Source organism: Cherax quadricarinatus, chromosome 60, assembly GCF_038502225.1.
Source record: "Cherax quadricarinatus isolate ZL_2023a chromosome 60, ASM3850222v1, whole genome shotgun sequence".
Lineage (NCBI taxonomy): Eukaryota > Metazoa > Arthropoda > Malacostraca > Decapoda > Parastacidae > Cherax > Cherax quadricarinatus.
Window position 1 is genome coordinate 22,102,545 of NC_091351.1, and position 27,722 is coordinate 22,130,266.

Below are 27,722 nucleotides of genomic sequence, written 5' to 3' on the forward strand. Positions count from 1 at the left end.
CTTCCCAGCTGCGACTACCCCATAATCAATGTTGACGGTCTTCCCAGCTGCGACTAGCCCACCATCAATGTTGATGGTCTTCCCAGCTGCGACTACCCTACCATCAATGTTGATGGTCTTCCCAGCTGCGACTACCCTACCATCAATGTTGATGGTCTTCCCAGCTGCGACTAGCCCACCATCAATGTTGACGGCCTTCCCAGCTGCGGCTACCCTACCATCAATGTTGATGGTCTTCTCAGCTGCGACTACCCTACCATCAATGTTGATGGTCTTCCCAGCTGCGACTACCCCACCATCAATGTTGATGGTCTTCCCAGCTGCGAGTACCCTACCATCAATGTTGATGGTCTTCCCAGCTGCGACTACCCCACCATCAATGTTGACGGCCTTCCCAGCTGCGACTACCCTACCATCAATGTTGATGGTCTTCCCAGCTGCGACTACCCTTCCATCAATGTTGGCGATCTTCCCAGCTGCGACTACCCCACCATCAATGTTGATGGTCTTCCCAGCTGCGGCTACCCTACCATCAATGTTGATGGTCTTCACAGCTGCGACTACCCTACCATCAATGTTGATGGCCTTCCCAGCTGCGGCTACCCTACCATCAATGTTGATGGCCTTCCCAGCTGCGACTACCCTACCATCAATGTTGACGGCTTTCCCAGCTGCGACTACCCTACCATCAATGTTGACGGCCTTCCCAGCTGCGACTACCTTACTATAAATGTTGACGGCCTTCCCAGCTGCGACTACCCTACCATCAATGTTGACGGCCTTCCCAGCTGCGACTACCCTACCATCAATGTTAATGGTCTTCCTAGCTGCGACTACCCTACCATCAATGTCGATGGTCTTCCCAGCTGCGACTACCCTACCATCAATGTTGATGGTCTTCCCAGCTGCGACTACCCTACCATCAATGTTGACGGTCTTCCCAGCTGTGACTACTCTACCAACAATGTTGACGGCCTTCTCAGCTGCGACTACCCTACCATCAATGTTGATGGTCTTCTCAGCTGCGACTACCTTTCCATCAATGTTAGCGGTCTTCCCAGCTGCGACTACCCTACCATCAATGTTGACGGTCTTCCCAGCTGCGACTACCCTACCATCAATGTTGACGGCATTCCCAGCTGCGACTAACCTACCATCAATGTTGACGGCCTTCCAAGCTGCGACTACCCTACCATCAATGTTGATGGCCTTCCCAGCTGCGTCTACCCTACCTTCAGTGTTGATGGTCTTCCCAGCTGCGACTACCCTACCATCAATGTTGACAGTCTTCCCAGCTGCGACTACCCTACCATCAATGTTGACGGCATTCCCAGCTGCGACAAACCTATCATCAATGTTCACGGCCTTCCCAGCTGCGACTACCCTACCATCAATGTTGACGGCCTTCCCAGCTGCGACTACCCTACCATCAATGTTGACGGCCTTCCCAGCTGCGACTACCCTACCATCAATGTTGACGGTCTTCCCAGCTGCGACTACCCTACCATCAATGTTGACGGCCTTCCCAGCTGCGACTACCCTACCATCAATGTTGACGGCCTTCCCAGCTGCGACTACCCTACCATCAATGTTGACGGCCTTCCCAGCTGCGACTACCCTACCATCAATGTTGACGGTCTTCCCAGCTGCGACTACCCTACCATCAATGTTGACGGCCTTCCCAGCTGCGACTACCCTACCATCAATGTTGACGGTCTTCCCAGCAGCGACTACCCTACCATCAATGTTAATGGTCTTCCTAGCTGCGACTACCCTACCATCAATGTTGATGGTCTTCCCAGCTGCGACTACCCTACCATCAATGTTGTTGGTCTTCCCAGCTGCGACTACCCTACCATCAATGTCGACGGTCTTCCCAGCTGCGACTACCCTACCATCAATGTTGATGGTCTTCCCAGCTGCGACTACCCTACCATCAATGTTGACGGTCTTCCCAGCTGTGACTACTCTACCAACAATGTTGACGGCCTTCCCAGCTGCGACTACCCTACCATCAATGTTGATGGTCTTCTCAGCTGCGACTTCCCTACCATCAATGTTGATGGTCTTCCCAGCTGCGACTACCCTACCATCAATGTTGACGGTCTTCCCAGCTGCGGCTACAATACCATGAATGTTGATGGTCTTCCCAGCTGCGAGTACCCCACCATCAATGTTGGTGGTCTTCCCAGCTGCGACTACCCCACCATCAATGTTGATGGTCTTCCCAGCTGCGACTACCGTACCATCAATGTTGATGGTCTTCCCAGCTGCGACTACCCTACCATCAATGTTGATGGTCTTCCCAGCTGCGACTACCCTACCATCAATGTTGATGGTCTTCCCAGCTGCGACTATCCTACCATCAATGTTTATGGTCTTCCCAGCTGCGACTACCCTACCATCAATGTTGATGGTCTTCCCAGCTGCGACTACCCTACCATCAATGTTTATGGTCTTCCCAGCCGCGACTACCATACCATCAATGTTGATGGTCTTCCCAGCTGCGACTACCCTACCATCAATGTTGATGGTCTTCCCAGCTGCGACTACCCTACCATCAATGTTGACGGTCTCCCCAGCTGCGACTACCCTACCATCAATGTTGATGGTCTTCCCAGCTGCGACTACCCTACCATCAATGTTGACGGGCTTCCCAGCTGCGACTACCCTACCATCAGTGTTGATGGTCTTCATAGCTGCGACTACCCTACCATCAATGTTGACGGTCTTCCCAGCTGCGACTACCCTACCATCAATGTTGACGGCCTTCCCAGCTGCGACTACCCTACCATCAATGTTGACGGCCTTCCCAGCTGCGACTACCCTACCATCAATGTTGATGGTCTTCCCAGCTGCGACTACCCTACCATCAATGTTGACGGCCTTTCCAGCTGCGACTACCCTACCATCAATGTTGACGGCCTTCCCAGCTGCGACTACCCTACCATCAATGTTGACGGCCTTCCCAGCTGCGACTACCCTACCATCAATGTTGACGGTCTTCCCAGCAGCGACTACCCTACCATCAATGTTGACGGCCTTCCCAGGTGCGACTACCCTACCATCAATGTTGATGGTCTTCCCAGCTGCGACTACCCTTCCATCAATGTTGATGGTCTTCCCAGCTGCGACTACCCTACCATCAATGTTGATGGTCTTCCCAGCTGCGACTACCGTACCATCATTGTTGATGGTCTTCCCAGCTGCGACTACCCTACCATCAATGTTGACGGCCTTCCCAGCTGCGACTACCCTACCATCAATGTTGACGGCCTTCCCAGCTGCGACTACCCTACCATCAATGTTGACGGTCTTCCCAGCAGCGACTACCCTACCATCAATGTTGATGGTCTACCCAGCTGCGACTACCCTACAATCAATGTTGACGGTCTTCCCAGCTGCGACTACCCTACCATCAATGTTGATGGTCTTCCCAGCTGCGACTACCCCACCATGAATGTTGACGGCCTTCCCAGCTGCGGCTACCCTACCATCAATGTTGATGGTCTTCTCAGCTGCGACTACCCTACCATCAGTGTTGATGTTCTTCCCAGCTGCGACTACCCCACCATCAATGTTGACGGCCTTCCCAGCTGCGACTACCCTACCATCAATGTTGATGGTCTTCCCAGCTGCGACTACCCTTCCATCAATGTTGATGGTCTTCCCAGTTGCGACTACCCCACCATCAATGTTGACGGCCTTCCCAGCTGCGACTACCCTACCATCAATGTTGACGGTCTTCCCAGCTGCGACTACCCTTCCATCAATGTTGGCGGTCTTCCCAGCTGCGACTACCCCACCATCAATGTTGATGGTCTTCACAGCTGCGACTACCCTACCATCAATGTTGATGGCCTTCCCATCTGCGGCTACCCTACCATCAATGTTGATGGCCTTTCCAGCTGCGACTACCCTACCATCAATGTTGACGGCCTTCCCAGCTGTGACTACTCTACCATCAATGTTGATGGTCTTCCCAGCTGCGACTACCCTACCATCAATGTTGACGGCATTCCAAGCTGCGACTACACTACCATCAATGTTGACGGCCTTCCCAGCTGCGACTACCCTACCATCAATGTTAACGGCCTTCCCAGCTGCGACTACCCTACCATCAATGTTGGCGGTCTTCCCAGCTGCGACTACCCCACCATCAATGTTGATGGTCTTCCCATCCGCGGCTACCCTACCATCAACGTTGATGGTCTTCACAGCTGCGACTACCATACCATCAATGTTGATTGCCTTCCCAGCTGCGGCTACCCTACCATCAATGTTGATGGCCTTCCCAGCTGCGACTACCCTACCATCAATGTTAACGGTCTTCCCAGCTGCGACTACCCTACCATCAATGTTCATGGTCTTCCCAGCTGCAACTACCCTACCATCAATGTTGATGGTCTTCCCAGCTGCGACTACCCTACCATCAATGTTAACGGTCTTCCCAGCTGCGACTACCCTACCATCAATGTTAACGGTCTTCCCAGCTGCGACTACCCTACCATCAATGTTCATGGTCTTCCCAGCTGCAACTACCCTACCATCAATGTTGATGGTCTTCCCAGCTGCGACTACCCTACCATCAATGTTGACGGTCTTCCCAGCTGTGACTACTCTACCAACAATGTTGACGGCCTTCCCAGCTGCGACTACCCTACCATCAATGTTGATGGTCTTCTCAGCTGCGACTACCCTTCCATCAATGTTAGCGGTCTTCCCAGCTGCGACTACCCTACCATCAATGTTGACGGTCTTCCCAGCTGCGACTACCCTACCATCAATGTTGATGGTCTTCCCAGCTGCGACTACCCTACCATCAATGTTGACGGCATTCCAAGCTGCGACTACCCAACCATCAATGTTGACAGCCTTCCCAGCTGCGACTACCCTACCATCAATGTTGATGGCCTTCCCAGCTGCGTCTACATTACCTTCAATGTTGATGGTCTTCCCAGCTGCGACTACCCTACCATCAATGTTGACGGCCTTCCCAAATGCGACTACCCTACAATCAATGTTGACGGCCTTCCCAGCTGCGACTACCCTACCATCAATGTTGACGGCCTCCCCAGCTGCGACTACCCTACCATCAATGTTGACGGCCTTCCCAGCTGCGACTACCCTACCATCAATGTTGACGGCCTTCCCAGCTGCGACTACCCTACCATCAATGTTGACGGTCTTCCCAGCTGCGACTACCCTACCATCAATGTTGACGGCCTTCCCAGCTGCGACTACCCTACCATCAATGTTGACGGCCTTCCCAGCTGCGACTACCCTACCATCAATGTTGACGGCCTTCCCAGCTGCGACTACCCTACCATCAATGTTGACAGTCTTCCCAGCAGCGACTACCCTACCATCAATGTTAATGGTCTTCCCAGCTGCGACTACCCTACCATTAATGTTCATGGTCTTCCCAGCTGCGACTACACTACCATCAATGTTGATGGTCTTCCCAGCAGCGACTACCCTACCATCAATGTTGACGGCCTTCCCAGCTGCGACTACCCTACCATCAAACTTGACGGTCTTCCCAGCTGCGACTACCATACCATCAATGTTGACGGTCTTCCCAGCTGCGGCTACCCTTCCATCAATGTTGATGGTCTTCCCAGCTGTGACTACCCTACCATCAATGTTGATGGTCTTCTCAGCTGCGTCTTCCCTACCATCAATGTTGATGGTCTTCCCAGCTGCGACTACCCTACCATCAATGTTGACGGTCTTTCCAGCTGCAGCTACCCTACCATGAATGTTGATGGTCTTCCCAGCTGCGACTACCCCACCATCAATGTTGATGGTCTTCCCAGCTGCGACTACCCTACCATCAATGTTGATGGTCTTCCAAGCTGCGACTACCGTACCATCAATGTTGATGGTCTTCCCTGCTGTGACTACCCTACCCTCAATGTTGATGGTCTTCCCAGCTGCGACTACCCTACCATCAATGTTGATGGTCTTCCCAGCTGCGTCTATCCTACCATCAATGTTGACGGCCTTCCCAGCTGCGACTACCCTACTATCAGTGTTGATGGTCTTCCCAGCTGCGATTACCCTACCATCAATGTTGACGGCCTTCCCAGCTGCGACTACCCTACTATCAGTGTTGATGGTCTTCCCAGCTGCGACTACCGTACCATCAATGTTGATGGTCTTCCCTGCTGTGACTACCCTACCCTCAATGTTGATGGTCTTCCCAGCTGCGACTACCCTACCATCAATGTTGATGGTCTTCCCAGCTGCGTCTATCCTACCATCAATGTTGACGGCCTTCCCAGCTGCGACTACCCTACTATCAGTGTTGATGGTCTTCCCAGCTGCGATTACCCTACCATCAATGTTGACGGCCTTCCCAGCTGCGACTACCCTACTATCAGTGTTGATGGTCTTCCCAGCTGCGACTACCCTACCATCAATGTTGACGGCCTTCCCAGGTGCGACTACCCTACCATCAATGTTGACGGTCTTCCCAGCTGCGACTACCCTTCCATCAATGTTGACGGCCTTCCCAGCTGCGACTACCCTACCATCAATGTTGACGGCCTTCACAGCTGCGACTACCCTACCATCAATGTTGATGGTCTTCCCAGCTGCGACTATCCTACCATCAATGTTGACGGCCTTTCCAGCTGCGACTACCCTACCATCAATGTTGACGGCCTTCCCAGCTGCGACTACCCTACCATCAATGTTGACGGCCTTCCCAGCTGCGACTACGCTACCATCAATGTTGACGGTCTTCCCAGCAGCGACTACCCTACCATCAATGTTGACGGCCTTCCCAGCTGCGACTACCCTACCATCAATGTTGATGGTCTTCCCAGCTGCGACTACCCTACCATCAATGTTGATGGTCTTCCCAGCTGCGACTACCGTACCATCAATGTTGATGGTCTTCCCAGCTGTGTCTACCCTACCATCAATGTTGATGGTCTTCCCAGCTGCGACTACCCTACCATCAATGTTGATGGTCTTCCCAGCTGCGACTATCCTACCATCAATGTTTATGGTCTTCCCAGCCGCAACTACCATACCATCAATGTTGATGGTCTTCTCAGCTGCGACTACCCTACCATCAATGTTGATGGTCTTCCCAGCTGCGACTACCCTACCATCAATGTTGACGGCCTTCCCAGCTGCGACTACCCTACGATCAATGTTGACGGTCTTCCCAGCTGCGACTACCCTACCATCAATGTTGATGGTCTTCCCAGCTGCGACTACCCTACCATCAATGTTGACGGTCTTCCCAGCTGCGACTACCCTACCATCAATGTTGACGGCCTTCCCAGCTGCGACTACCCTACCATCAATGTTGACGGCCTTCCCAACTGCGACTACCCTACCATCAATGTTGATGGTCTTCCCAGATGCGACTACCCTACCATCAATGTTGACGGCCTTCCCAACTGCGACTACCCTACCATCAATGTTGATGGTCTTCCCAGCTGCGACTACCCTACCATCAATGTTGACGGCCTTCCCAACTGCGACTACCCTACCATCAATGTTGATGGTCTTCCCAGCTGCGACTACCCTACCATCAATGTTGACGGCCTTCCCAACTGCGACTACCCTACCATCAATGTTGACGGCCTTCCCAGCTGCGACTACCCTACCATCAATGTTGACGGCCTTCCCAGCTGCGACTACCCTACCATCAATGTTGACGGTCTTCCCAGCAGCGACTACCCTACCATCAATGTTGACGGCCTTCCCAGGTGCGACTACCCTACCATCAATGTTGATGGTCTTCCCAGCTGCGACTACCCTACCATCAATGTTGATGGTCTTCGCAGCTGCGACTACCCTACCATCAATGTTGATGGTCTTCCCAGCTGCGACTACCCTACCATCAATGTTGATGGTCTTCCCAGCTGCGAAAACCCTACAATCAATGTTGATGGTCTTCCCAGCTGCGACTACCCCACCATCAATGTTGACGGCCTTCCCAGCTGCGGCTACCCTACCATCAATGTTGATGGTCTTCTCAGCTGCGACTACCATACCATCAATGTTGATGGTCTTCCCAGCTGCGACTACCCCACCATCAATGTTGACGGCATTCCCAGCTGCGACTACCCTACCATCAATGTTGATGGTCTTCCCAGCTGCGACTACCCTTCCATCAATGTTGGCGGTCTTCCCAGCTGCGACTACCCCACCATCAATGTTGATGGTCTTCCCAGCTGCGGCTACCCTACCATCAATGTTGATGGTCTTCACAGCTGCGACTACCCTACCATCAATGTTGATGGCCTTCCCAGCTGCGGCTACCCTACCATGAATGTTGATGGTCTTCCCAGCAGCGACTACCCTACCATCAATGTTGACGGCCTTCCCAGCTGTGACTACTCTACCATCAATGTTGATGGTCTTCCCAGCTGCGACTACCCTACCATCAATGTTGACGGCCTTCCCATCTGCGACTACCTTACCATCAATGTTAACGGCCTTCAAAGCTGCGACTACCCTACCATCAATGTTGATGGTCTTCCCAGCTGCGACTACCCTTCCATCAATGTTGATGGTCTTCCCAGCTGCGACTACCCCACCATCAATGTTGATGGTATTCACAGCTGCGACTACCCTACCATCAATGTTGACGGCCTTCCCAGCTGCGGCTACCCTACCATCAATGTTGATGGCCTTCCCAGCTGCGACTACCCTACCATCAATGTTGACGGCATTCCCAGCTGTGACTACTCTTCCATCAATGTTGATGGTCTTCCCAGCTGGGACTACCATACTATCAATGTTGACGGCCTTCCCAGCTGCGACTACACTACCATCAATGTTGACGGCCTTCCCATCTGCGACTACCCTACCGTCAATGTTGATGGCGTTCCCAGCTGCGTCTACCCTACCTTCAATGTTGATGGTCTTCCCAGCTGCGACTACCCTACCATCATTGTTGATGGTCTTCCCTGCTGCGACTACCCTACCATCAGTGTTGATGGTCTTCCCAGCTGCGACTACCCTACCATCAATGTTGACGGTCTTCCCAGCTGCGACTACCCTACCATCATTGTTGATGGTCTTCCCAGCTGCGACTACCCTACCATCAATGTTGACGGCATTCCAAGCTGCGACTACCCTACCATCAATGTTGACGGCCTTCCCAGCTGCGACTACCCTACCGTCAATGTTGATGGCGTTCCCAGCTGCGTCTACCCTACCTTCAATGTTGATGGTCTTCCCAGCTGCGACTACCCTACCATCAATGTTGACGGCCTTCCCAGCTGCGACTACCCTAACATCAATGTTGACGGCCTTCCCAGCTGCGACTACCCTACCATCAATGTTGACGGTCTTCCCAGCTGCGACTACCCTACCATCAATGTTGACGGCCTTCCCAGCTGCGACAACCCTACCATCAATGTTGACGGCCTTCCCAGCTGCGACTACCCTACCATCAGTGTTGACGGCCTTCCCAGCTGCGACTACCCTACCATCAATGTTGACGGCCTTCCCAGCTGCGACTACCCTACCATCAATGTTGACGGTCTTCCCAGCTGCGACTACCCTACCATCAATGTTGACGGCCTTCCCAGCTGCGACTACCCTACCATCAGTGTTGACGGCCTTCCCAGCTGCGACTACCCTACCACCAATGTTGACGGTCTTCCCAGCTGCGACTACCCTACCATGAATGTTGATGGTCTTCCCAGCTGCGACTACCCTACCATCAATGTTGATGGTCTTCCCAGCTGCGACTACCATACCATCAAAGTTGACGGTCTTCCCAGCTGCGACTACCATACCATCAATGTTGATGGTCTTCCCAGCTGCGGCTACCCTTCCATCAATGTTGATTGTCTTCCCAGCTGCGACTACCCTACCATCAATGTTGATGGTCTTCTCAGCTGCGTCTTCCCTACCATCAATGTTGATGGTCTTCCCAGCTGCGACTACCCTACCATCAATGTTGACGGTCTTCCCAGCTGCGACTACCCTACCATCAATGTTGACGGTCTTCCCAGCTGCGGCTACCCTACCATCAATGTTGATGGTCTTCCCAGCTGCGACTACCCTACCATCAATGTTGATGGTCTTCCCAGCTGCGACTACCATACCATCAAAGTTGACGGTCTTCCGAGCTGCGACTACCATACCATCAATGTTGATGGTCTTCCCAGCTGCGGCTACCCTTCCATCAATGTTGATTGTCTTCCCAGCTGCGACTACCCTACCATCAATGTTGATGGTCTTCTCAGCTGCGTCTTCCCTACCATCAATGTTGATGGTCTTCCCAGCTGCGACTACCCTACCATCAATGTTGATGGTCTTCCCAGCTGCGACTACCCCACCATCAATGTTGATGGTCTTCCCAGCTGCAACTACCCTACCATCAATGTTGATGGTCTTCCCAGCTGCGACTACCCTACCATGAATGTTGATGGCCTTCCTAGCTGCGACTACCGTACCATCAATGTTGATGGTCTTCCCAGCTGCGACTACCCTACCATCAATGTTGATGGTTTTCCCAGCTGCGACTACCCTACCATCAATGTTGATGGTCTTCCCAGCTGCTACTATCCTACCATCAATGTTTATGGTCTTCACAGCTGCGACTACCATACCATCAATGTTGATGGTCTTCCCAGCTGCGACTACCCTACCATCAATGTTGATGGTCTTCCCAGCTGCGACTACCCTACCATCAATGTTGACGGCCTTCCCAGCTGCTACTACCCTACCATCAATGTTGACGGCCTTCCCAGCTGCGACTACCCTACCATCAATGTTGACGGTCTTCCCAGCTGCGACTACCCTACCATCAGTGTTGATGGTCTTCCCAGCTGCGACTACCCTACCATCAATGTTGATGGTCTTCCCAGCTGCGACTACCCTACCATCAGTGTTGATGGTCTTCCCAGCTGCGACTACCCTACCATCAATGTTGACGGTCTTCCCAGCTGCGACTACCCTACCATCAATGTTGACGGCCTTCCCAGCTGCGACTACCCTACCATCAATGTTGACGGCCTTCCCAGCTGCGACTACCCTACCATCAATGTTGACGGCCTTCCCAGCTGCGACTACCCTACCATCAATGTTGATGGTCTTCCCAGCTGCGACTACCCTACCATCAATGTTGACGGCCTTTCCAGCTGCGACTACCCTACCATCAATGTTGACGGCCTTTCCAGCTGCGACTACCCTACCATCAATGTTGACGGCCTTTCCATCTGCGACTACCCTACCATCAATGTAGACGGCCTTCCCAGCTGCGACTACCCTACCATCAATGTTGACGGCCTTCCCAGCTGCGACTACCCTACCATCAATGTTGACGGCCTTCCCAGCTGCGACTACCCTACCATCAATGTTGACGGCTTTCCCAGCTGCATCTACCCTACCATCAATGTTGACTGCCTTCCCTGCTCCGACTACCCTACCATCAATGTTGACGGTCTTCCCAGCTGCGACTACCCTACCATCAATGTTGACGGTCTTCCCAGCTGCGACTACCCTACCATCAATGTTGATGGTCTTCCCAGCTGCGACTACCCTACCATCAATGTTGATGGTCTTCCCAGCTGCGACTACCCTACCATCAATGTTGATGGTCTTCCCAGCTGCGACTACCCTACCATCAATGTTGATGGTCTTCCCTGCTCCGACTACCCTACCATCAATGTTGACGGTCTTCCCAGCTGCGACTACCCTACCATCAATGTTGACGGTCTTCCCAGCTGCGACTACCCTACCATCAATGTTGACGGTTTTCCCAGCTGCGACTACCCTACCATCAATGTTGATGGTCTTCCCAGCTGCGACTACCCTACCATCAATGTTGATGGTCTTCCTAGCTGCGACTACCCTACCATCAATGTTGATGGTCTTCCCAGCTGCGACTATCCTACCATCAATGTTGACGGTCTTCCCAGCTGCGACTACCCTACCATCAATGTTGACGGCCTTCCCAGCTGCGACTACCCCACCATCAATGTTGACGGTCTTCCCAGCTGCGACTACCCTACCATCAATGTTGACGGTCTTCCCAGCTGCGACTACCCTACCATCAATGTTGATGGTCTTCCCTGCTCCGACTACCCTACCATCAATGTTGATGGTCTTCCCAGCTGCGACTACCCTACCATCAATGTTGACGGTCTTCCCAGCTGCGACTACCCTACCGTCAATGTTGACGGTCTTCCCAGCTGCGACTACCCTACCATCAATGTTGACGGTCTTCCCAGCTGCGACTACCCTACCATCAATGTTGACGGTCTTCCCAGCTGCGACTACCCTACCATCAATGTTGACGGTCTTCCCAGCTGCGACTACCCTACCATCAATGTTGACGGTCTTCCCAGCTGCGACTACCCTACCATCAATGTTGACGGTCTTCCCAGCTGCGACTACCCTACCATCAATGTTGACGGTCTTCCCAGCTGCGACTACCCTACCATCAATGTTGACGGTCTTCCCAGCTGCGACTACCCTACCGTCAATGTTGACGGTCTTCCCAGCTGCGACTACCCTACCATCAATGTTGACGGTCTTCCCAGCTGCGACTACCCTACCATCAATGTTGACGGTCTTCCCAGCTGCGACTACCCTACCATCAATGTTGACGGTCTTCCCAGCTGCGACTACCCTACCATCAATGTTGACGGTCTTCCCAGCTGCGACTACCCTACCATCAATGTTGACGGTCTTCCCAGCTGCGACTACCCTACCATCAATGTTGACGGTCTTCCCAGCTGCGACTACCCTACCATCAATGTTGACGGCCTTCCCAGCTGCGACTACCCTACCATCAATGTTGACGGTCTTCCCAGCTGCGACTACCCTACCATCAATGTTGACGGTCTTCCCAGCTGCGACTACCCTACCATCAATGTTGACGGTCTTCCCAGCTGCGACTACCCTACCATCAATGTTGACGGTCTTCCCAGCTGCGACTACCCTACCATCAATGTTGATGGTCTTCCCAGCTGCGACTACCCTACCATCAATGTTGACGGTCTTCCCAGCTGCGACTACCCTACCATCAATGTTGACGGCCTTCCCAGCTGCGACTACCCTACCATCAATGTTGACGGTCTTCCCAGCTGCGACTACCCTACCATCAATGTTGACGGTCTTCCCAGCTGCGACTACCCTACCATCAATGTTGACGGTCTTCCCAGCTGCGACTACCCTACCATCAATGTTGACGGTCTTCCCAGCTGCGACTACCCTACCATCAATGTTGACGGTCTTCCCAGCTGCGACTACCCTACCATCAATGTTGACGGTCTTCCCAGCTGCGACTACCCTACCATCAATGTTGACGGCCTTCCCAGCTGCGACTACCCTACCATCAATGTTGACGGTCTTCCCAGCTGCGACTACCCTACCATCAATGTTGATGGTCTTCCCAGCTGCGACTACCCTACCATCAATGTTGATGGTCTTCCCAGCTGCGACTACCCTACCATCAATGTTGACGGTCTTCCCAGCTGCGACTACCCTACCATCAATGTTGACGGTCTTCCCAGCTGCGACTACCCTACCATCAATGTTGACGGTCTTCCCAGCTGCGACTACCCTACCATCAATGTTGATGGTCTTCCCAGCTGCGACTACCCTACCATCAATGTTGATGGTCTTCCCAGCTGCGACTACCCTACCATCAATGTTGATGGTCTTCCCAGCTGCGACTACCCTACCATCAATGTTGATGGTCTTCCCAGCTGCGACTATCCTACCATCAATACTGCCTCAACTTTTACCATTAATATTATCGTCAACATGTGTAACTCATTGTTAACTGCTAGTCTTGGAGTATTGGTGACAATTTGCCCCGGCAAAGTATTGACTTAAATCGAAAAGTTTGGAAAGTGCTTAGCCAGTTGGATCATAAATATCTGAACTGTAGCTGATACTCTCACAGGTACTGCCGGTAAATTATCTGAATATGGTATAATTCCACTGAAAAAAAATTGCACATGTTCACGTAGGTTCTTGCTTCGTAGTTTCATTTCATTGCTTGTAATTGCTATTTTGCGCTTCTGATTGAGTGTTTGGTGTATTGCAGTCATTCATTGTGCTGAAGGTTAGAATGTGATCTCTTCGTATTCGTTATTTACATGGAGAAAAAAATTCAAAGTTCTGTATTTTTCTTTATATAGTTTGTTTCATAGAGAGGGAACACACGGGGTAGGTCTTCTCTGTGCCTTCTCTAGTTTATATCCGGTATTTACAGTAGAGACCAAAACTGACAGTATATTTAAGAAGTGGTGTAACAAGTTTATTACAGAGAGTCAATATGCATTCCAATGTTTTGTTTTTCTGTAATTAAACTTAAAATTCACTTGGCTTTGCTGTAATATGATAAAATTTCTTTAGTATTTTCCTGGTTATTATTTTTGGTTACTACAATGTTTTTTAATTTGTTATTGCGCTTATTTTTTTTCAAGCATTTTGTATTAATGTTTGAGAACCTCATGTCCAATATACATTACTTTACCCTTGTCATCATTGAAATTCATATTCCATATCTCCGATCTCATCGCCAATATATCCAGTTGTCTGAATGATCAGCCTTCTTGGAGGCTCCATTTTTCGCCAGTTTGATGTCATCCACAAAAAATTGAGTGAGGACCAGTTCCTGAGGATCTCCGCTCTTTACGACCAGCCAGGCAGATACTTCTCCTTTTATTATTATTCTTTGTTTCCTACGACCAGTCTTTAGTCCAGCATGAAGTTTGTCTCCTAAATAATAAAAAGGCATTTTGCCGTATTTGGAAATATACACAAATAATCTGGAAATAGTTGTTTCGGTCCAACGTGGACTACAGACAAGTCACAGCAGTAATTGTGGAAAACTAGGGAAAAAATGGCAGAGATTGTAGTAGAAGTGAAGCATTAGTAGTAGTAACAGTAATGGTGGTAGTAGTCCATAAGACATCCCAGGAGGACAGAACCCACCAAGGTAATGGACAATAAAGGCAATGAAATCACAGGAAAGGTGAAGAGGTGAAGAGGTAAAGAGAGGAAGCAAAAACCAAATCAAGTCACGAGTGTTCTGAAGTTTAGAGTATTTGACAACGTAATGAGAAAAGAAGGCATCAACAGAACCAAAACCAGGACATTCCTTATACACAACATTCATGCTATGCATGTTGTGTATAAGGAATGTGTTGACGAGACGGCGACTGTGAAGGCTAGTAGCAGCGTAGCCAGTTTTGGCAGAGGTTCTGTTAATAGGATGACTGTGAGCTCTAACAAGACAGGAATATTCTGAGTGATACTTGTGAAAGAAATCTAAGACACTAATCAGATCAGTGCCAGTACGAGGACTAGGTGAAGTGGCAAGGCAAAGACCGAAAACCACCACCTCTATTACTAGCACCATCACTACTAGCACCACCATCGCTACTACTAGCACCACCACCGCTACTACTTTACTACTACTACTACTACTACTACTACTACTACTACTACTACTACTACCACCACCTCTACTTCCTCCATCATTACGTTTTCCTTCTTCCTGCTCTCCCTCTTGTATACATTTTGATCTTTCCTTCTTGCTTTAGTGAGACTTGTCAGTGTTTGTGTCAGACTCAAACATCGCCATTATGTCTCCTCTATTAAGTACTTTTTACCTTTCTTATGGACGGAAATCTTGTGGTTATTTAAAACTCTCAAAATCTTACCAGTATTTGTCTACGTAATTTGATTTGCTTTCCACAGAAGGTGCAGTGCAGGTATCAGCCACAGAAGGTGCAGTGCAGGTATCAGCCACTGAAGGTGCAGTGCAGGTATCAGCCACTGAAGGTGCAGTGCAGGTATCAGCCACTGAAGGTGCAATGCAGGTATCAGCCACTGAAGGTGCAGTGCAGGTACCAGCCACTGAAGGTGCAGTGCAGGTATCAGCCACTGAAGGTGCAGTGCGGGTATAAGCGTGGACAGTAGAATTGAAGGCCTTCAAATATTTTGGCACTGAAAGAAAATAAGGAAAGGTAAATATATTTACGACTTTTGTGTGTTGCATGCAGAGAGTACGTTACCTTTATTCGGCGCATCTACACACCCTCATTGACAGGCTATCTCCCCCAACCAGCGAACCAGGGACTAGGCTTGATGATGGGGCCCCGTCGTTCAATCAGTACCCAGGTTCCAGCCAATGAGAAGATGGTTTTGGCAATTGCAGAGGTGTTGTGGGTACCACTGTCCTGTCTGCCCTTGTCATTCCCATTCTAGAGCTGGTTGAAGCACGGTCTGCTCTCTGGTGTCTTCTATTCTGCCTTGCTTACCGTGTAGTGCATTAATACCTATTGTTGAACATAGTGTATATAGTGTACATACTTCTGTTCTAAATTGGTGAAGGATAATACAAGTCAAAAGTTTTTCTGCTGTGTTTATTATGCTCCCTTTACACCCAGGATAACAGGCCTTTGGGACTCCTGGGTTGTAATAGTGATACATACATGTGAAGAGTTTTAATGGATGAGTGACCCTCGTGGCGCGCGATGTTACAGTAAACATTATAACCTGACTTACAAGTTATATATTGTAAAAAAAAATTATTTCCTCCTTGAAGACCTTTATCATTTATCTGTATATATTTCTTATGTAGTGATTTATATGGCAGCCAACAATTTTATTATTATTTCATTAACACATCGGCCGTTTCCCACCAAGGAAGGGAGACATGGAAAAAAAGAAACACTTTAATCGTCATTCACTCTATCACTGTCTTAACAGAGGTGTGCCTACACTACAGTTATAAAACTGAAACTTATCAATACCTCTCCTTCAGAGTGCAGGTACTGTACTTTCCACTTCCAGGACTCAAGTCGGCTTCCTGGTTTCCCTGAATCCCTTCATAAATGTTTCTTACTCCAACGTCAAGTCATAAAAACCAATTGTCTGTACCTGCTCCTATCTAACACACTCACGCCGGCTTGCTGGAAGTTCGAGCCCATCACAAAGCTTCCCTTCAACCTTTCCTAGGCCAACCCCTACACTGTCTTCCTTCCACTACAAGTTTATACACTCTCATTCTATTTTGTTCCATCCTCTCTAAATGTCTGAACTATCTCAACAACCCCTCTGGATAATGACTCACGATAATGACTCGCATCGCTATTGGGCCGTGCGGACGTGCTGCGCAGTAGCTTCTGATTGAGTTGTCTTTTGCGCAGTGTTGATGGGTACTTAGCTCTGTGAAGACCTGTTTGCGCGCTCTCTACGAATTGAAGCAAGATGCTCTCCATCGAGCAACTTTACCAACAGCTTAAGGAAGAATTGAGGATAGCGAAGTTGGAGATTCGGCGACTGACCGAGGAAAACAAGAAGATTCGTAGTAGTCCTCCTGTTTTGAGTCCTCAGGTCAAGAAGGGAAACTGGTCAGTGGCTAGATAGCAGGGAACGAAGTTGACAATCAAGAAGACGAATGGAAAGATAGAAACGATGAAGAAGAAAGAGACTGCCGTGGAAACTGTTGTGGAAACATCTAATACATTCTCAGTGCTACCCGACGAATGTGAGTCGACTACTGGGAACGTCACAATGAACGACATTAAGGAAGGTAAGAATATTGTTGTTGTTGGGGATAGCCAATTTAGGTATATGGATAGGGCATTCTGCTTGAAGGACAGGAGTAGGAGACAGAGAGTTTGCTTTCCTGGGGCTGGGATGGAGGATATTGTTAGCTGTCTGGATGACATCATGAGAGGTAATGGGAGCAATCCTATTATCTGTCTCAGTGCTGGAGGCAACGATGTTGGCAGACGTAGGAGTGAAGACCTGATTAGCAGGTATAGGTCAGCAATAGAAATAATTAGGAGTAAGGGTGGGAACCCTGTCATATGTGGTATTTTGCCAAGGAGAGGAGTTGGAAATGAATGGTTGTCCAGGGCAATTGGTGTCAATTGCTGGCTGGACAAATACTGTAAGGAAAATGCAGTAACATTCATTGACAACTGGGACCTCTTCTATGGCAGAAGTGACATGTACGACAGGGATGGGGTTCACTTATCTAGGTCTGGGGTGGTAGCACTGGCAACTGGAGTGGAGGGAGCAGTTAGGACTTTAAACTAGGAATAGTTAGTGGTATGGGTTTTGGCAGGAAAACAGTGAAGTCCCAGTGTAGTAATATTACGAGTTCTAGGGGGACTAGTAATAAGCAGAACGAGGTAGATATTGAAAAGCCAGAGACTTTGGGTGATAAGGACAGTAATAGGTTTAGTAGAAAAAACAGAAATGAGCAGGAAGGGTAAAGAGAAAGGAGAGTCTTTCAATGTTTATTATGCTAATTGCCGTAGTGCTAGGAATAAGATGGATGAGTTGAGATTAGTTGCTAGTGCAGGTAACATTGATGTATTTGCCTTAACTGAGACGTGGTTTAATTCAAAAAGTCGGGATATGCCTGCGGAATGTCATATTCAGGGTTTTAAATTGTTCCAAGTAGACAGAAGTATCGGGAAGGGGCGTGGGGTTTCATTGCATGTCCGAGATCGCTTGAAATGTTGCATAAAAACGGGTATTAAGTCTGAAGTAACACATACAGAGTCTGTTTGGATATAATTTTCAGAGGGGCATGAAAAACTGATTTTAGGCGTGATATACCGTCCTCCAAACTTAGATAGGGACCAAGGGAGACTACTATGGGAGGAAATTGTTAAGGCCACAAGGCACGATAATGTAGTAATTCTAGGAGACTTTAACTTTAGTCATATTGATTGGAATTTCTTGACTGGGAATTTAGAATCATACGACTTCTTAGAAGTAGTTCAGGATTGTTTTTTGAAGCAGTTTGTGACAGAACCTACAAGGGGAAATAACCTGCTTGACTTAGTTCTGGCAAACAATGAATCCCTTGTTAATAATTTAGAAATGTCAGAGGAACTGGGTGCTAGCGACCACAAATCAATTACATTTAGCATTGAATGGAAGTACGATAGTAGCGATAACTCAGTAACAGTCCCAAATTTTTGCTTAGCAGATTACGATGGGCTTAGAGAACACTTATCATCTGTTGACTGGGGTAACGAAGTGAGATAATATGACAGTTTTCTGAACACTATACATGCTGCTCAAAGAACGTTTATCCCATATAAAGAAATTAGATCAAATAGAAATGACCAAAAATGGATGAATAATAGGCTCAAATATCTACTAGGGCATAAGAAAGGAATTTATAGGCGTATCAAAAGAGGTGATGGTCATCTTATGAATCAGTATATTGACATTAAGAGGGACATTAAAAAGGGGATAAGAAAAGCTAAAAGGGACTATGAAATTAAAGTTGCTAGGGATTCTAAAACTAACCCAAAAAGTTTTTTCCAGGTCTATAGAACAAAAGTTAGAGATAAGATAGGTCCCCTTAAGAATAACTATGGGCACCTTACTGACAAAGACAATGAAATGTGCTCGATTTTTAATAATTATTTTCTCTCAGTTTTTACACAGGAAGACACTAACAATATTCCAGTAATTAATTTTTATAGTGGGCTAGAAGAAGATAAATTATGTAACATCACAGTCACTAGTGAAATGGTTGTGAAGCAGATAGACAGACTGAAGCAAAATAAGTCGCCGGGTCCTGATGAGGTTTTTTCAAGGGTTCTTAAGGAATGCAAAATGGAACTCTGTGAACCATTAACTAATATTTTTAATTTATCTCTTCAAACAGGTGTAGTGTCTGATATGTGGAAGATGGCTAATGTAATTCCTATTTTTAAAACAGGGGACAAGTCGTTACCGTCAAATTACCGCCCAATAAGCCTGACCTCAATTGTAGGCAAATTACTAGAGTCAATTATAGCTAAGATTATAAGAAGCCATCTCGATAAGCATAGCTTGATTAATGATACTCAGCATGGATTCACAAGAGGCCGGTCTTGTCTAACTAATTTATTAACTTTCTTCAGTAAAGCTTTTGAGGCTGTTGACCACGATAAAGATTTTTATATTATTTACTTAGATTCTAGTAAGGCTTTTGATAGAGTTCCGCACCATAGACTGTTAAAGAAAGCGGCAGCTCATGGCATTGGGGGAAAAGCGCTCTCGTGGATCTAGTCATGGCTCACTGACAGGAAGCAGAGAGTGTCCATAAATGGGGTTAAATCCGAGTGGGGATCTGTAACAAGTGGCGTTCCACAGGGATCAGTCTTGGGCCCGTTGTTGTTTATAATATATATCGATGATCTTGATGAGGGAATTACTAGTGATATGAGCAAATTCGCCGATGACACAAAGATAGGTAGGATAATTGATTCAAACGTAGATGTTATGGAACTTCAGGAGGATTTAAAGAAACTCTATTCTTGGTCAGAAAAGTGGCAGATGCAGTTCAATGTAGATAAATGCAAGGTTCTGAAGCTTGGGAGTGCCCATAACCCTAGTACTTATAAGTTAAATGATGTAGAACTTAGCCATACAGATTGCGAAAAGGACTTGGGGGTTATGGTGAGCAGCAACCTTAAACCAAGACAGCAATGCCTAAGCGTACGTAATAAGGCAAATAGATTACTGGGATTTATATCAAGAAGTGTATGCAACAGAAGTCCAGAGGTCATACTGCAGCTTTATACATCATTAGTAAGGCCTCACCTAGATTATGCAGCTCAGTTCTGGTCTCCATATTACAGAATGGACATAAATTCGTTAGAAAACATTCAGTGTAGGATGACTAAATTAATGCATAGCATTAGAAATCTTCCTTATGAAGAAAGATTGAAGACTCTTAAGTTACATTCACTTGTTAGACGAAGAATGAGGGGAGACCTGATCGAAGTGTATAAGTGGAAGATAGGTATTAATAAAGGGGATATTAATAAGGTCTTGAGGATGTCTCTCCAAGAGAGAACCCGCAGTAATGGATTTAAATTAGATAAGTTTAGATTTAGAAAGGACATAGGAAAGTATTGGTTTGGAAATAGGGTAGTTGATGAGTGGAACAGTCTACCTAGTTGGGTTATTGAGGCTGGGACTTTGGGGAGTTTCAAATTTAGGTTGGATAAGTACATGAGTGGGAGGGGTTGGATTTGAGTGGGACTTTCACATCAGAGCTTATTTCTTGGGTGGCATTGAAAATTGGGTTAGGCAAATGTTTTGTTAGTGGGATGAATTGTAAAGGACCTGCCTAGTATGGGCCAACAGGCCTCCTGCAGTGTTCCTCCTTTCTTATGTTCTTATGTTCTTATAGTAATGGCACGCTTGGAAATAAACCATACCACGGGCTGGAATAAAACCTGGGTCAGTGAGCTTAAAACTCCAGACCATCGCGTTACCCACTGGACCAGCTAGCCACAATAAGAGTCATCCAACTAGGTATATTTCTACACCATAGGAAGGTTAGCATAGGCACCACTGTGACTAACAATGCAAGTTTTTACAGATGAATCTCCCGCCAGTGGCTAATGCGTCTGTGAGGGAAAAGTTCAACAGATAGGAGTAGTGTGAAGGCTTACTCAGCCCTGTAAAAACTTCAGACAGTATTACCAAGGCTGGCTCCTCCTCAGGAAAATTAGTGAATAGAAAAAGAAATAATAACAGACAAACATAAACACTTTATTATATAGAAATTTAAAATATAAAACACTTAAATATGAAATATTAATCCTACATTAAAGAAAATGAAAAATGAAAAATATAAATGATAACTGAATTCAACGCTAATATATATAGAGGTGTCTGGTGTTGGTGACACTATGTTGTTGAAATCATAGCCGTTGTTGATGATGGGGGGGGGTCGCAGGTGTTGGTTACGACCCACTGGCTAGTTCTTCACAGTAGATAGAGCCTTGAGTATCCTTCCCCGATGACAGGAAAGCAGGTTCTTTACCGCTGCAATGATGAGGAGTTACGTCCTGCAATTTCATACAGGTGCACAGGTAATTAAATCCAAAATGGGACGTCTCCAGGACGTTAGCCCGTCTCCTGTTCTCCTCGTTGATTGACAGGTGACCCTCTCTGTCATCCAAGCTGAAAAGATAGACAGGTTACCCACTGCTTAAAAATCACTCTCCATGGCAAGTACAATACCCAAAAGATGTGGTGATTATTACAACAGTTAGCTTAGAGCAAGGCTGAAAAGACTAATTTTATTAATGATCAAAAGTGAAGCTTTCAACCAATAAATCCACTAGAATACAAGGCAGGCATGTACTTACAGTAGTGTTGGGAGCTGTGAGACGAGTGATTTACTGTTTGACCAGAGCCAAACACGTCACCTTTCGGGGGGGGGAGAGGGAGGGGAAGGGATAGCGGGAGCTAGACTGACACTACCTTAACAAGCAGCCGGCAGTCAAACTATCACTTTCAGGGAGGGGGAAAAAAGGCGGGAAAAAGCGGGAGCTTGACTTACCCTACCTTAACTAGTAGCCGGCAATGAAACTATCACTTTCGGGGAGGGGGAAGAAAGGCAAGAGCTTGACTTACCCTACCTTAACTAGTAGCCAGCAATGAAACTATTGTTACTATATACTCCCTCTCTATTCCTATCTATTGAACTTTTCCCTCACACTCCCCCATACCATGACTTATAGTCAAGGAGTATAAGAAGAATAGGCAAGGAAAAAGTTCTAACATGTGGAAGTCGTGTAAGGCAACAAATCTTCTACTGACTGTCACGACTTAACCAGTCAGAGAAATAATTGGATGAACCATTGACATACACAATATGGAACTTAAAAGCCTGGAGTGCCAATGTCCACCTCAAGAGGCGACTGTTGGTTCCCTTAAAAGTTTCTAGGTATATCAAAGGTTTGTGGTCCGTTTCTAAAATGAATTCTTTTCCCAGCAAATAAAATTTAAGTTTGGAGATACCCCACACAAGGGCTAAACATTCCTTTTCTATTGTGGAGTATCTTGTTTCTGCGGGAAGGAGTTTCCGGCTTAGGAAGCATACAGGGAAGGGAGTACCATCATGGTATTGTAGTAACACCGCACCTAAGCCAGTATTGGAGGCATCAGTTCTTAAACAAAATGCTTTATTAATATCTGGAATCTTAAGTATAGGGTCTGTCGAAAAGATACTTTTAATCTCATTAAACTTTTCCTGAGCTACGTCGGAAAGTTCAAGAGGTTCCTTCACAGACTTTTTAAGGAAGTCGGATAAGATGCCTGTAAGATCAGTAAGGTTCGGGATAAACCGTGCATAAAAATTTACAGAACCAAGAAAACTATGCATGAGCTTCTTGGTTTTGGGGAATTTAAATTCTAATAAAGCTTTGATCTTACTGGGGAGAGGCTGCAGAGAGTTATTAGAAAGTATCAGTCCAAGATATCTAATCTTGTTATACCCAAGGAAGCATTTCTTCGGCTTGGCAGTGAGGCCATGTGAGCGTAACCTACGCAAAACTGATGTTAATGTTTGGATATGTTCGCCCCACGTGGATGTCATTACGTAAATGTTATCAAAATAAACTGAAACATTTGGCATATTACCCAAGACCTTTCTCATCAGTCTCACGTAGGTAGCACAGGCAGTTACCAAACCGAAGGGCATAGTTCTATATTGCATCAGTCCTTGGTGTGTAGGAAAAGCGGTGTACTGCTTAGAAGAAAGATCTAACATTACTTGATGATATGCCTGTGCAATATCAATCTCTGAAAAGAAGGAAGCGTCATAAAATTTGTGTAGATCGCTATCTATTAAGGGCATAGGCTCAGCATCCCACCGAGTTATAGCATTAAGGCCTCTGAAGTCAATAGCAAGTCTATATGAATTATCCTCCTTCTTAACCATGACTACTGGTGAGCAATATGCTGATACTGAAGGTTCAATGATCTTTAGTTTTAATAATTTGTCTACCTCTCGGTCAAATGCATCCCTAAGGTGAACTGGAACTGGGTATAATTTCCGTTTGATAGAATTGTCCGTCAATAAGTGAATCTTATGGACTACGGTGGAGGTAACACCTGGAATATCAGTAAAGACGTCTGAAAAGTTACTCACACATTGAAGTAGTTCATGTCTCTTATGGTCATCCAAAGATTCATTAATATTAATGTTGGTTGCGTCCGAGTGGTCCAGAGTCACCAAATCATGTAGTTCTTCATCATAGTCTAAGTTAGAGGTGTCAATTACGCACACTTTACATTCTTCACTTGTTTTATCAAGTTCGTGTGGAAAAACTAAGTCAAAGTTATTAAGGCAGTTAACCGAATTTCTTCGGTAATATTTCTTAAGGATGTTGATATGATAAAGCTTAGGTTTCCCCTTGACTTCTATGAGGTAGTCAACTTTCCCACAAATTTTTAATACTTTATATGGACCTTTCCATGCTACTAATAATTTATTTGACTTGATAGGCAAAAGTACAAGAACTTCATCTCCTACTTTAAAACTTCTCCTCTGACTTTTGGAATCAAAATAGGTTTTGTACTGGTCTATTGACAAGCTTAGGTTTTTCGAAACTATGTCAGAGGTCTCCTTAAGTTTGGATCTAAGGTCAAGGAGAAACTGGTAAGAAGACTGAACCTCAGCATTTACCTCCTCATTAGTCCATAAGTCATGAAGGATGGACAATGGGCCTCTGGCCTGTCTACCATAGAGAAGTTCAAAAGGTGAAAACCCCAAAGAGTCACTGGGAACTTCCCTCATGGCAAACAAAGCACAGGGTTGATAACGATGCCACTCCTTAGGTTTAAGGGAGCAAAGTTTCCTTAAAATGGACTAGAGAATCGAATGCTGGCGCTCAATCCTCCCATTACAGCTGGGATGATAGGGTGTGGTGAAGAGAGGCTTCACTCCCAAAAGTTGGTAGAGATGTTGCATTAAGTCAGATGTGAATTGTGTCCCACGGTCAGACAAAATTTCTCAAGGATGCCCACTCTGGAGAATATGGACAAAAGGGCTTCAGCCACCTCTGTAGTGGTTATGGTCTTTAATAAGGGAACGGCTTCAGGGAAACTCGAAGCATAATCAACTAATGTTAATATATATCTATGTCCCCCAGATGAAAGTGGAGATAAAGGACCAACGATGTCAATAGCTACTCTTTCAAACGGTACCGTAAAGATTGGCATTTTGACCACAGGTACTCGCCTGGTACCTCGGGAGGATGACAGTTGGCAAACTTTACACGATCTACAATAAGTAGTGACATCTGAGGACATTTTAGGCCAAAAATAGGTTTCCCTAATTTTATTTAAAGTTTTACGGTGCGAGAAATGTCCGGCCACTGGCAGGTCATGAGCCATTTTAAGAACAGTCTCTCTGCATTGACTTGGAACAACTAAGATGGAATAGTCTGTCTCATCTGAATTTAATTTGAATACTGACTTGTACAAGATACCTTTTATATATTCAAATTTATATGAAAAGTTTTTCCTTTGGATAACTTGATTTTGTTTAGCGGCATTATGGCAATTCTGAAGAGAAGGGCAATTACGTTGTAACTTGACAAAGGAGTCCTTCGATATGTCTAAAGGCTTAAAGTCAGGGAAAATCAAAGGATGGACAGTAGGGGAAGCATGGGCTTTGGTCTGAGCCCTAGTCAAGACATTTATGGTATCGGAGGTCATATCTTCACTTTCATCTAACAAGTGAACCGGTGATCCTACTACCTCGCTTTCGAGTGTAGCATCACTGGTTTTTAATCCCACATGAATCTCACGAGACATTGTCTCATCTGAACTTTCGAGGGGCTTCTCCTACTCTACAGGAAGAGGATCTGAAACACCTATGTCCATCTTTGGTGATGAAAGGTCAACCTCAGAAGGAAGAATGGCACCTTTTACATTACCTATTAGTACGGAGCAAGAAGTGATGGGAGCTAGTACGGCTTCAGACCAACCTGTGAACCATTTAGACCTAATGTAACAACGGATGGTAGGAAAAGTGTCCGTACGGCCCAAGTAGTCTGAAAGTATAGCAGAGGAATGAGTTTCTTTAAGATTAGGGAACAGCTTATCAGAAATGACTATACATGCGCATCCAGTGTCTCGGTAAACGGTAGATACATTAAGTCCATTAACTGTTCCTGAACAGAAGGGTGCTTGGTCATTACAGTCTTTAAAACATCTTCCAACTTTTTGGACCTTCTTAGAAGGACAATCTGGACGTTTATGTCCCTTATCACCACACAAATGACAAACAGGAATAAAAGAAGTCATTTTACTTTCCACTAGAGGCTTTGATTTCTTAAGGTCTGATGAACCCTTGCCCTTAGGGTTCGATCCCTTTAGGTCTTTATAGAAATTGTGAGCCTCAGCATACAGGTCAGCAGCCTCAGCAACTTCCTCAGCTTTAATCAGGTTACGTTCTCTGATGAATGTTCGTATCTGATGGGGAAGAGCTGTCAGGAACTGGTCAGCAACCATGAAGTCTCTAAGAGATTCATAACTGTGATCAATTCCTGAACTATCTGTCCAAAAGTCGAACAAACGAAAGAGTGTTACCTGTAACTGCTGAAAGTTCTGGCCAGGCCGTAAGGTGGCATACCTGAAATCTTTCCTGTAATAATTAGTGGTTTTTTGGTATGCTTTAAGGATTGCCTTCTTCAGTAGGTTATAATTACATATGATATCCTGTGACAAAGTAGCATAGATATTCAAAGCAGTACCAGAAAATAACATTCCTAACCTAGTAGCCCATGTGTCAGCAGGCCATTCACAGAGGGTAGCGGTACTTTCAAACCTGATAATGTAAGAAGTTATGTCTTCCCCCTCTGTGAAGGGATGTAAATTAGGTGTTGGAATATGTGCACTGACTGCACGTTGTTCCATTACTCCTTCCTGTAATTGTTGTTGTGTAAAAGTTAACTTTTTATTCTCTAATTCAAGGCGAGATTTTTCGAGCTCGCGATCCTTTTCTCTTTCCTCAAGTTCTCTTAATTTAACTTGTTCTTCACGTATCTTAGCTTGTTCCTCACGTTCTCTAGCTCTTTCCTCTAGATCAAGTCTATCACGCTCTTTTTTGGTCTTCTCGCTCTCTTTCTAACTGTCTTTCGCGGATTTCTCTCTCAATTCTCTCTCTCTCTCTCTCTTTTCTCCTGTCTTTACCTGGAGTTTACCTGGAGAGAGTTCCGGGGGTCAACGCCCCCGCGGCCCGGTCTGTGACCAGGCCTCCTGGTGGATCAGAGCCTGATCTACCAGGCTGTTGCTGCTGGCTGCACGCAAACCAACGTACGAGCCACAGCCCGGCTGATCCGGAACTGACTTTAGGTGCTTGTCTAGTACCAGCTTGAAGACTGCCAGGGGTCTGTTGATAATCCCCCTTATGTGTGCTGGGAGGCAGTTGAACAGTCTCGGGCCCCTGACACTTATTGTATGGTCTCTTAACGTGCTAGTGACACCCCTGCTTTTCATTGGGGGGATGTTGCATCGTCTGCCAAGTCTTTTGCTTTCGTAGTGAGTGATTTTCGTGTGCAAGTTCGGTACTAGTCCCTCTAGGATTTTCCAGGTGTATATAATCATGTATCTCTCCCTCCTGCGTTCCAGGGAATACAGGTTTAGGAACCTCAAGCGCTCCCAATAATTGAGGTGTTTTATCTCCGATATGCGCGCCGTGAAAGTTCTCTGTACATTTTCTAGGTCGGCAATTTCACCTGCCTTGAAAGGTGCTGTTAGTGTGCAGCAATATTCCAGCCTAGATAGAACAAGTGACCTGAAGAGTGTCATCATGGGCTTTGCCTCCCTAGTTTTGAAGGTTCTCATTATCCATCCTGTCATTTTTCTAGCAGATGCGATTGATACAATGTTATGGTCCTTGAAGGTGAGATCCTCCGACATGATCACTCCCAGGTCTTTGACGTTGG

The 27,722-nt window shown here is 46.8% G+C and overlaps 1 protein-coding gene across 4 annotated transcripts in view; it reads right to left on the bottom strand.

Moving 5' to 3' along the window:
* Positions 1-27,722, bottom strand: part of LOC128694511 (glyoxylate/hydroxypyruvate reductase A-like) — a 451,562-nt gene that overhangs the window by 180,019 nt on the left and 243,821 nt on the right. For all 4 annotated transcript variants that reach the window (XM_070098029.1, XM_070098027.1, XM_070098028.1 and 1 more), the window contains one exon: positions 15,666-15,951. In XM_070098029.1, coding sequence (XP_069954130.1) covers positions 15,666-15,951 — 286 coding nt within the window. The remainder of the gene's footprint in view (positions 1-15,665; positions 15,952-27,722) is intronic.